Source organism: Meriones unguiculatus, chromosome 10 (assembly GCF_030254825.1).
Source record: "Meriones unguiculatus strain TT.TT164.6M chromosome 10, Bangor_MerUng_6.1, whole genome shotgun sequence".
NCBI lineage: Eukaryota > Metazoa > Chordata > Mammalia > Rodentia > Muridae > Meriones > Meriones unguiculatus.
Window position 1 is genome coordinate 33,285,960 of NC_083358.1, and position 10,602 is coordinate 33,296,561.

At 45.7% G+C, this 10,602-nt stretch overlaps 1 protein-coding gene across 5 annotated transcripts; it reads right to left on the reverse strand.

The window, feature by feature from the left end:
* Positions 1 to 1,000: 1,000 nt before the first annotated feature.
* Positions 1,001 to 9,797, reverse strand: Arl2bp (ADP ribosylation factor like GTPase 2 binding protein). 5 transcript variants are annotated; one of them, XM_060392200.1, is made up of 8 exons: positions 9,430 to 9,737; positions 8,676 to 8,737; positions 7,160 to 7,306; positions 5,260 to 5,366; positions 4,421 to 4,487; positions 3,875 to 3,960; positions 3,260 to 3,356; positions 1,001 to 2,372 (listed from the first exon to the last, which is right to left on the reverse strand). In XM_060392200.1, exons 4-8 carry the CDS (start codon positions 5,364 to 5,366, stop codon positions 2,274 to 2,276), a joined length of 456 nt encoding a protein of 151 aa, XP_060248183.1. In that variant the 5' UTR covers positions 7,160 to 7,306; positions 8,676 to 8,737; positions 9,430 to 9,737; the 3' UTR covers positions 1,001 to 2,273. The 5 variants fall into 5 exon arrangements, with proteins under 5 accessions (XP_060248183.1, XP_021510663.1, XP_021510665.1 ...); XM_021654988.2 differs by lacking the exons at positions 4,421 to 4,487; positions 7,160 to 7,306 and having other exon boundaries at positions 1,062 to 2,372; positions 9,430 to 9,710; XM_021654990.2 differs by lacking the exons at positions 4,421 to 4,487; positions 7,160 to 7,306; positions 9,430 to 9,737 and adding an exon at positions 9,104 to 9,421 and having other exon boundaries at positions 1,062 to 2,372.
* Between the last annotated feature and the right edge of the window lie 805 nt (positions 9,798 to 10,602).

The following is a 10,602-nucleotide window of genomic DNA, read 5'->3' on the forward strand; positions in this document are numbered from 1 at the left end:
TTCATCCTTTAAGAGAAATGGCACCAATTAAGATGAAATCAAAATCAAATACTTGGGATTTGTTATTGTTAGAGGGAGGGGGTCAAGTCTGGCTCTTGGTCCCAGCTCATACTTGGTTGTCATGGTTACTATAAATATTCATAGAGTCCAGTTTGCTCTCCAGGAGTTTAGGTAATGAAGTCTCCTGTTGCAGGATGAAGCCCCTACGAGAGCTTGTGTTTAAGGGGGAATAGCCCATTTTGAGGCAAAGAGAAAAATGGAATCCTGGCAAGCCAGAGACTCACTGTCCTGTCAGGTATCTCATAGCCCGACTCAGCCTGTTTAGGGGAGACGTGCTAGGTTCTGCTGCTCAGGTAGACGAGAGGGCCGCATGGCGATGGTGGGCTAGAATAGGCCAGACTCACAGCAGCATCAGAGGAAGCACCTAGCATTTGTTCAAGTTGGCAGACCAAGACAAATCAACAAGCCTGCATAGAGTATTAAACTGTTCTTCCTTCTGACTGCCTTCTGTGTTTTTTTTTTAAGATTTATTATTTTTATTTCATTTTATGTATATGAAATGTTTTCCCATGTGTATGTATATGTACTATATGGGAGCCTGCGGAGGCCAGAAGAGGGCACTGGATGCCCTGAAGCTGTAGTTAGTGTGAGCTGCTATATGGGTGCTGGGAACTGAATCAGGGTCCTCTACAAGAATAGCAAGTGTTCTTAACCACTGAGCCATCTTTCTGGCCCTTCAGTCTCCTCTCCCCCAGCATTTCGTTTCTGTATTTATTTGTCCACTTTCCTTTTTTCAACCAGGCAGGCTGACCAACAAACCTTACCAAGTGCTTTCCGCATCTGCCTGCAGTGAGCAGGCAGAATGGAAAAGAAGCAGGAAGGGAAAACTCGCTCAAGAGAGGTGACACTTACAGAGCTGGCCCTGAGAGGGCCTTTGCTCTCAAAAGATCAAAGTAACAATAACTAGATGACAGGAAAGTGGACAATGCATGTACAATGATTATTCTTGCCAAACACCTCAAATTTTACTCATTTTACAAAAGTACCAAGTGACACGTTGCTACAGAAAACACAGTTTAGCTTAGATCCTTTAAAGTCAGAATGGTCACATGGAAAAAATCAGTGTAGATTCTTACTTTTACTATAAAAGTTAAAGTCAAAAGTACATTAGGAATTCAACTATTTTCTTCTTTCTTGAGAAGTGACACACATGCTTTCTTGTTGGTGACAATCCACCTAAGGTGACAGCTGACCAGAAAACTGTACTGCTCCCTCTCCTCCCCCCTGGCTGAGCGGGATGAGGAGAGCTTCAACTTGGGACTCCTGCGGAGTCCTGACCCTCCAGCAGAAAGCCAGCTCACTGGCCTACACAAAGGACTGCAGAGGAGCATGCACAAGCACAGCTAGCATGCTGTCCTGTGGGACGGCAGACAAACATGCACAAACACACTTAGCATGCTGTTGTGACAGAGCAGCCTATATCTAGCACATAGCCTGTTTGTACTGGTGCCCAGGAAGAAGGGCACTAATCAGAAAGTTTACACTCGCAGCACTCACAACTAAAAAGCACACAGCATATAATACTTTGATCTTTAAGTGGTTGATCATGGGCATTCCAAGATCATACTCACTAGGTTAGCCTGAGTTTTCATCTATAAAAATATGTTTCTTGAAATAATGCTTAGAGACTTAAAGAACAGTGGGACTACATACATCAAAACCAGCAGAATTCGCTGTTGAAAGGACTGCTCATGTAAGAGCGGGGTAGAGAACGTCTCTCTCAATTGATTCCTACAGCCACTCTCAAGCTGCAATCATAGGAGATTCAGAAACCAGGACAGGTAGCTGGCCTGTAACTCCCCAGATAAACACTCCCCCCCCCCCCCCCCGTTGAAGCTCAGGACTGAAACTGACCCGCGTGAAAACAGTTATGGGAACACGAAGACTCATGTGAAGCCTGCTGGGATGAAGGGCTCATGATGGTGTTGACACACTACACTACCATGTTGCTGAGGAAGGGCCCCCAGGTGAGGTGCCAACATGGGGGGGGGTCCCTCAGAAGCACCTGGGAGGGGCATTTGCATGGGGGAGGGGAGTGGTGAACACGAGGGCTACTGACTACAAGAAGGTGTTCCTGGACAAGGGCCAGTCATGTTTTCCAGGCCTCATCAATACTTCACATGAATGAAGGGCCGTGGCACAGTTGGTCTTTGTAAGATGCATCTGCTGGCCCGGTGGCCTCAGCAACCACATCCCCCGTCTGCAGGCGATGCCTAGTGCCGAAGGCTGTTCTGGGAAGCTGGCGTAGAAGACTTGCACAGAGAAGTCACGACCAAGCCGCTGCTTAAGTCCAGTCCTCGCCCTTCCTTCTCCTGAGGAGAAAGCAGAGATCTTCCAGGACACCAGGAATGGAAAAAGCTGTTCTAACTCTGGAGTCTCTGGGATTGGGAAACAGCAAGGACAGCAGGGAGGCGTGTGAGCTCCCAAGAGCATACAGGGAGGGACAAGGCAGCAGGTTATTTCCTTTTTCTCAGCTACAGCCCTAGACACTGAAAACAAAAACAAAAAACTTTCTTGGGATTGGAGAAATGGCTCTGTGGTCAAAAGCACTGGCTGATCTTTCAGAGAATCAGGATTTGATTCCCACCATCCAGGCACAGGTAGCTATAACTCTATAACTCTAGTTATAACTCCATCTATAACTCTAGTCTCAGGAGATCCTACCCCATATTTTGGCCTCCATGGAAACCAGGCATACATGTGGTGCACAGACATACATGCAGGCAAACACAAATACATAAAAAAAAGTAAACTAAGTTTAAAAAATATGACTCTTAACTGGGAATGGGCATAGTGCCACGCCTTAATCCCAGATCTCAGGTGGTTGAGGCAAGAGGATCTCTGAGTTTGAGGCCAGCTTGGTCTACATAGCGAATTCCAAGCTACTTACATAGAAAGACTGTCTCAATAAATACACACATAAGTAAACAACTACGGTAGCCATTTGTTGCTTGAAACTTTTTCTTTTAAAGGGTCTGCATAGTAAAGTGACAGAATGAAACTCACTCTTTGGGAACCCTGAGCTAGTTTCATCAAAACATAAGAGCAGCAACTACTTATTCCTCAAAAACTAACAAACTAATACCAGCCATTTTAAGGGGGGTGGGGAGAAGACAGGAGGATACAGGGCAGGTGGTTGTTTCCAAAGCTCCACCTGTGGGGCTCGGTGAGGCTAAGTAAGGAGGCAGTCAGAACTTACTGCTCTATAGTCCAGGAACATCTCCTTGAAAGCCAGAAAATCCGTGAACGTGAGCAGCATGTCAAAGATGTCACCCGCCACTTCATCTTTATGGTGCCTGCAGAGGACAAGAGTGTTGGTTCTGTGAATGAACAGGGAGATAGACCCCCTTCAAGATGGATGAGCCAGGCATGGTGGGGCACGACTGTCAGCACCTGGGAGGTGGAGACAGAAGGATAAGAGACCTTGTCTCAAGAAAAAAAAAAAAATCAAAACAAATAAATAAAAATACTGGCTGGAGAGAAGGGTCCGTGGTTAAGAACACTGGCTGCTCTTGCAGAGGACCCAGTGTTATGGCCGCTCACAGTTGCCTGTTCTGGAAGGTCTAAAACCCTCTTCTGGCTTCTGTAGGTTCCTGCATGCACATGGAACACAAACTCATGCAGGCTTGCACACATACACATAAATTAATCTCTTCAAAAATTAAAATAAAAAAAAATGTCTTGCCAAGGCACAGAGGGCCTTCCACTCAGGACCCAGCCACCCAGTGTTCCCAGTGAAGGGAAACAGAGTGAGTTTTCCTCAGTCTAGGGGAGGAAGGGGAGAAGCACAGAGGCAGAGTGAAGTTCAGCTCACTGCAGTGTTGTCGTGAAGGCTGCCATGTTGAAGCCTGGGATGCGCTCCAGCAGCTGCTCTTCGATGTACTTCTCTACCAGAGAAATCTGCAATAGTGGAGACAGAAATGTGTGGGCCCTGGGAGGAGTGAGAGTGAAGGAGGGCGGGATAGGGGAGGGAGGGAGGGAAGGGGCTACAGCTGGGATACAAAGTGAAAAAACTGTAATTAATATAAAAAAATAAAAATTTAATTAAAAATTTACAGATTAGAAAATGTTATATCAAGAAGAAATTAGAACTATAAAATTTGAGCAAAAGCAACAGAAATTTTCATATCAAATAAATATTGAAGCTTGTCTAACTAATCAAAAATTCACATGTAGCACATGGATAGTGTTGTATCACAGACACTGTTAGATGGGCAGGTTGTCTGCCTTTGAGGACATTTTGCTTTGACTTCATTACATACAGAGCTGTGTAAGTTCAATTTAATAAATAAAATTAAGAAAATAGAAGATGGCAAGAAGACTTTTTTGCAGTATCTATAGCTATACTTGGCATCCTCACCTGTGTGTGTTTGTGTGCCTGCACACATGGCAATGAGTGCAGGGGCCAGAAGATGGTGTTGGAACCTCTGGAAATAGAATTATCGGTAGTTGTGAGCCACTGGGTGTAGATGCTGCACCCAATCTGCAGTCCTCTGGGAGCCATCTGTCCAGCCCCAGGCTTTTTATTTTATTTATCATTACTGGATATATGATGTGTGTGTGAGGGGCATGCGTGTGCTACAGTGTGCGTGTGGAGGTCAAAGGACAACTTCTATGGAACCAGTTCTCTCCCTCCATCTTTAAGTTTACCCACTGACCATCTCGCTAGCACTCTTGTTTATTTTTCACAGCATACAAATGCAAGGTATCACAGCTGAAGACAAGATTATGGTAAAGGCAAACTTGCTTTAAATAAGATGTTGCAAGCTCATCAAATACTTCATGAAAACCCTATAGAAAACAGCGCCAAGATATGGCAAGAGAAAATGATCTAAAGCACATTCCAAACAGCATTCCTCTCAGCAGTGCTAGCGTAAGGAGAAAATACCCACTTAAAAAAATCTGCTAAACAACCTAAGCTGACCTGAAATTTACTAGGTAGCTCAGGGAGGCTTCCAACTTGCAGCCATCCTCCTGCCTCAGCCTCCTGAGTGCTGGTTTACAGGTGCCACCATGCTTTGTAACAGCTTTTGATTCTAAATCAAACTTTTTAATAACATACATATATTATAGTATATATGTATGTATATATATGTGTATGTATATACACACACACATATCTGTTAGTATACATAACAGATCTAAGTTCAAATTTTAAAGAAACCCTGATGTTCTTGTAGGTGAAATAGATCTACTTACATATTCATTAAAAATGGGGGTATAGGTGAGTTTATTCTCTTCTGTGTCTTCAAACTCCTGGTAGTACTTGTCCATGAAGTTTCTCTGCAATAACTGGAACTCGTCATCTGACACAGGGAAGTTCATTCTTTGAAATGAGCTGCAATGCTACAGGGTTGCTTTCCCACTAGCCACATGGCAGCTCACAACCCTCCGTAATTCAGGTCCCAACCGATCAGACCCGTTTTCTACTCCCCACAGGTATCAGTCACACACATGGTCCATATACATATATGTAGGCAAAACACTTACACATATAAAACATAAATACAAAAACCAATTAAAAATTTAACAATATATACCTAAAGTTTAGAACTCGATGCAGTTTACTGGCTTATAAGTGAGCTCACATTACTTTGCACCTGTCTTATTTTTTAGCCTTTGAAACAGGGTCTTCATATATTCTTGGCCAACCTGGAATTCACTATGTAGTTCTGGCTGATTTTGGACTTACTTGTAGCCATCTTCCTGACTCTGAGTCCTGGGGTTAGGGGCATCCGCCACAATGGATGGTGGTGGCACACCCTTTAATCCTGGCACTCTGGAGGCAGAAGCAGGTGGATCTCTGAGTTTGAGGCCAGCCTGGTCTATGGAGCGAGTTCCAGGACAGCCAGGGCTACACAGAGAAACCCTGCCTTGAACAAAATCGGAGAAAAAAACCAAAAAAGCCAACAAAAAAAACAGAAACCCCCAGGTACATGCCACAGTATCTTCAAACAAGATAATCTATGAACCCCCTTACACTAATTGCCCACAAAAAACTACCTGGTATCTCTCCTTCACACATACTTGTGTGTACAAAAGGTCAGTTCTCAAATTTGCCATAGGGAGAGACTTCAATGGCAACAAACCTCTTCTATCCTACTTAATTTTTTTCTTTTAACTTACATTTTCATTTACTTATTTTTATGTGCACGTACTTGCTATGGCATAAGAATGGAGGTCAGAGGAAAGCCTGTACGGCAAGATTCTTTCCTTCTGTCCATACAAGAGTCTTGGGAATCGAATTCAGGATATCTGGCTTGGCAGCAAGCACTTTACCCAACGAACCATTTCATTGACCACCCCCCCTTTAATTTCGAAACAGGGTCTCACTGTGTAGCCCTGACTGACTAACCTGGAACTTGCTATGTAATTCCAGGCTGGCCTGGAACTCACAGAGATCCTCCTGCCTCTGCCTCCTGAGAGCTGGGATTAATGCATGTGTCATGGTGTCCACTCAGAGGTTAGGTGTTGATTCTCTCCTTCTACCACATGGGCTCACACACTGAACTTGTCTGTTATGCTTGGGAGCCATCTTGCTGTCCCCTTTCTCCTATTTTATTATCATTTTAGCAGCTGCAGTGAAAACCTTAGCGTGGGTTAAAGGATGAGGCCTGCATGAGGCTAGACGGCCTTGGGTTCAAACCCTGCCTCAGCCTGTACTTGGTGTGATCTTGGACAAGTGACCTTATTTTGGCAGATCCCATCTGCAGCATAAAGATGCCTGTCCTGTCTGTAAAGAGGGGCTTGTCAAGTGAAACTCAGGAGAGTTCAGGTAGAGATTCACAGCCAAGGCTCAAGGTCAGAGAGTAGGGAACTCTGACAACTGAGCCAACTAGAATGTCTAGAACTAAAAGGAAATCTTCAAAAGTGACCCAGACTTAAACTTATTTCTCCACAATAGAAAGGATAGCCATGGTGGGCAAAACTGAAAACTCCTTAGGAGAGCTTCTGGCGAGGCTTGGATCCTGACAGGATATAAAAGTGATTTTCAGACTAACATGGGTTAAGCCACAAACCCATAAACAGGGTCTTTTTCTAACTCCTAGAAAAGCTGCTAAACTGTCAAACTTCTGTCAAATTTAGTTTTTCCTCTTACCTATTTGTCTTCAACTTTGGATTTACTACTGCCTCTTTGTCAGTCAGCAGAATGGACAGATGCCAAAGGGTCCAGAAATAGGAATCAAGAGTGCAAGGAAAGAGGAGGGTATGGTGGCTCGTGACTGCAATCCTAGCACTTGGGAAGCTGAGGCAAGAAGACAGAAAGATCAAGGCTGGCCTGGACATTAGACTCTAAAAAAACTGTCAACACCAAACCAACTAACAAAGCACATCAAGAATATAAAGAGATCCAAGGCATGCACAGTGGCCCATGCTTTGATTCCAGCAGGATGGAACTCTGAGTTGGAGGCCAGGCTGGTCTATACAGAATTCTAGGACAGCCAGGGTTACACAAAGAAACTTTGTCTAAAAAACAAAAAAACAAAAAACCCAAACAAACCAAAAATTAATAACAGTAACAAAAAAGAAAATAAAAAGATCCAAAGAGATTTGTTACTTGTTCCTGCTTCAGGGACAAGTGTTGTATAGGGTTCTTGTTTACCTTCTATTCTACAGCTTGAAAATGTTAAAGCTCAAAATTGTTCTTCATATATATATATATATATATATGCAATAAAGTTGGTCAATAATATCTGAAGCCTTGTCAAGAGCTCAGTCCTACCCACCAGTTGACTGGTTTCCTGAATTGCTCTCTCCTGAGACCGTCAATCGATGGCCATATTTAAAATCCCCAGGCCTTACAGGGCAGAGCCAGGGCCTAAACTCTTCCATCCTCTTGCCTCCACCTACCTGTGCCTAGGTTACTGAGATGTGCCACATACTAGGTTTTGGGTTCTTTCTTTTTTAATTATATTTTTGTTTTTGAGTGGGCACATGCCTGCTACAGCCTGTGTATGGAGATCTGAAGTCAACTTTTGGGAGCCAGTACCACCTTGTGGATCTTGGGGAAAAATCTAAGGTTGTCAGGTTTGCTGGTGAAGTGCCTCTACCCACTGGGCCATCTTGTGGACCCTAGGCTGTTTTAACACAACAATGCTCAGTATGGCTTGCTTGCTTACTATTACGGTGTTCAAATTTAACTGATGTTTTGTGTTTGAAAAATTAACTCTTCAAGTTGGTTCCCCTCACCCCTGAGACAGGGTTTCTCTGTGTAGCCTTGGCAGTCCTGGACTCGTCTGGAGATCTGCCTGCCTCTGCCTCCCCAAGTGCTGGGATTACAGATAGCTCCATTCCACCTGGCTTCTGCATGCTCTTGTAAGCAGAGATTTGGTTACTGAGGTGGCTCAGTGGGTACAGGCACTTCCATAAGCATGGTGATGTGAGTTCAACCCTCAGAGCCCACTTGAAGGTGGAAGAAGAGAACCAACTGCACAAAGTTGCCCTTTGACTTCCCCATGAACATAGTGGCCTAGGAACAAGCCCCTCCCCCATCAAACACGTATATGAACAAATTTTTAAAAACTGCTTCAAAGCAAGTGTATCTATGTAATAATCAAGGAGTGAATCTACGGAACTAGAGGGGGCACAGGTCACTTAGTGGTGTAGAAACTTACCCATAATAATGTCTTCTAAACAACCAACCACTGCATCAAATTCTGCATCAGAGGCGGAGGAGCTGAAAAACACATCAGGATTAGGTGCTGATCTAAATAATTATTTCAAGAGATGAATTTGTGTTTTCTGTGGGGATGGGGATTGAACCCAAGGCCTTGCACATACTAACCAATCAAAACAGCAAGGCCCATTAACATTTTTCAAATGTAAAATTTCCAACGTGCACAAAAGAAAGCAAGATGAACCTCCCACCAATCAGTTTCAGCGATCAGGGATTACTGTCTAGCATAGAAATTCCAAATACAGGAAAACACCCGTGACCAAAACCGGTATGAAAATCACCAAAGCAGCAAACAATACGGGGGGGCCGAGGCTGGCGTGGCACATCTTCAGACTTCCGCATTTATTACCAGCGGGATCTACTCACCGCATCGTGGCTCCTAACCCCACAATTCTCTGCTGGCGAGTGTGACCACACGCGGGAGGGGCACCGGCCTGGAGTGTAACTGGATCAGGAGTGGCCTGAGACTGGCGGTGAGGCCCCCGCCAGCCTGGGCTGCTCAAGGCCTCTAGATTTTGCTGACGGCCCAGATTCAGGCCAGAGGATTGTGATGGAAGCGCTGGTAATCGGTGACACAGCCCCGCGGACGAGGGAAACGCCCCGCTGGAGCGGGGCCCTGGGCCGCCTGCCCGCGCCAGACCCCGGGGGCACCCGCAGGCCGAGGTCGAGCGGAGCCTGGCAGCGTCACTTACAAGGACAGCGCGAAGCTCTCTTCCTCCAGGGCGTCCATCGTAGGGCGCTGCAGTCACCGGCCCGGGCCCCGCGGCCCCTACCGCGCCCGCCGCCGGGCGGGGCTCCGCTCTGGCCAGCGCCGCCTCAACCGCATCAAGGGTCCGCAGGAGGTCGCTCTGCCCGCGCTCGTGCGAGGCCCGGCCTGCGGCTCCCGGCTGGGCCCGCGCCCGCCGGCCTCTCGCGGGGCCACCCCGCCACGATCTGTTAGGGCGAGCCGTTCGCCGCAGCCCCGCCTCCCGTCACCATGGTGACCCCCGCGGCTCCTGCAGCCAATCACAGCCTCGGGTTCCCGGGTCTCGCGTGGAGGACTGCGAGATGGTGGCAGTCCGTGTGTCGGCGCTTGTTGTTCCTGGTTGAAACAGTGGGAGGCAAGAGCCCGGGTTTCTTCGCTTGCAATTTAGGGACTGTAAAGATTATGTAGCTGGAGGCGTGTTTTAAGAGCGCTGGGAATGGCCAAATTGCTGGAAAGCCAGTCTCATATTTTGTCCTAGATAATTCAGACGTCTGATTTACCAAAGTTACTTCTCGGAAATATGGAAGGTTCCACCACGTTAAGTGGGATCTCCTGTAACATAATTTGTAATCTTCAAATCAAGAGCCAGAGCAGGGCTGGGTGGCATGAGTCTGTAGTCCAGGCATTTGGAAGGTGGAGGCAAGTGGTTCTAGGCATCTAAGACCTCCTTCAGCTAGTGAGTTAACTTCCAGTTTAGGTTAAGTGAGACTCCTGTCTCACTAAATCCAAGAAAACCGAAAATAATTATGCAGTAAATGGTTTCTTGGCTAATTATGCAGTACAAAATTGTTGACAACCACTAAATGCCACGTAATCAGAAATAACGTTGCTCCTCCAAAAAGTCCCCTCTAAAACTGCTACATCATGAAAATAGATTTCCTGGGACTTAGGTCTCCATTTTTATTTTTCTGAGACAGGATCTCAACAGGTAGCCTTAGTTAGCCTGGAGCTTACTGTGTGGATCAGGATAGCCTCAAACTCCTAGATATCCTGCCTCAAAAAAGTGCACAACCACACCCTGCTTGGAACTGTTTTATCTTGATGGCTCACTAAGCATTAAGTCTCTTTGGTGGTCTGATAGCTTCTAGCCAAATTTGTAGTAATAACTAGAAAATATATG

What these genes read in the sequence shown, in the direction of transcription:
- Arl2bp (XM_021654988.2), bottom strand. Translation starts at nt 9,467, where the DNA reads ATGGACGCCCTGGAGGAAGAGAGCTTCGCGCTGTCCTT. An exon ending in GAGAGCTTCGCGCTGTCCTT is followed by an intron (nt 8,738 to 9,429) that starts GTAAGTGACGCT and finishes TGTGTTTTTCAG; the next exon opens with CTCCTCCGCCTCTGATGCAG. An exon ending in GCCTTCACGACAACACTGCA is followed by an intron (nt 3,357 to 3,874) that starts GTGAGCTGAACT and finishes TGTCCTCTGCAG; the next exon opens with GCACCATAAAGATGAAGTGG.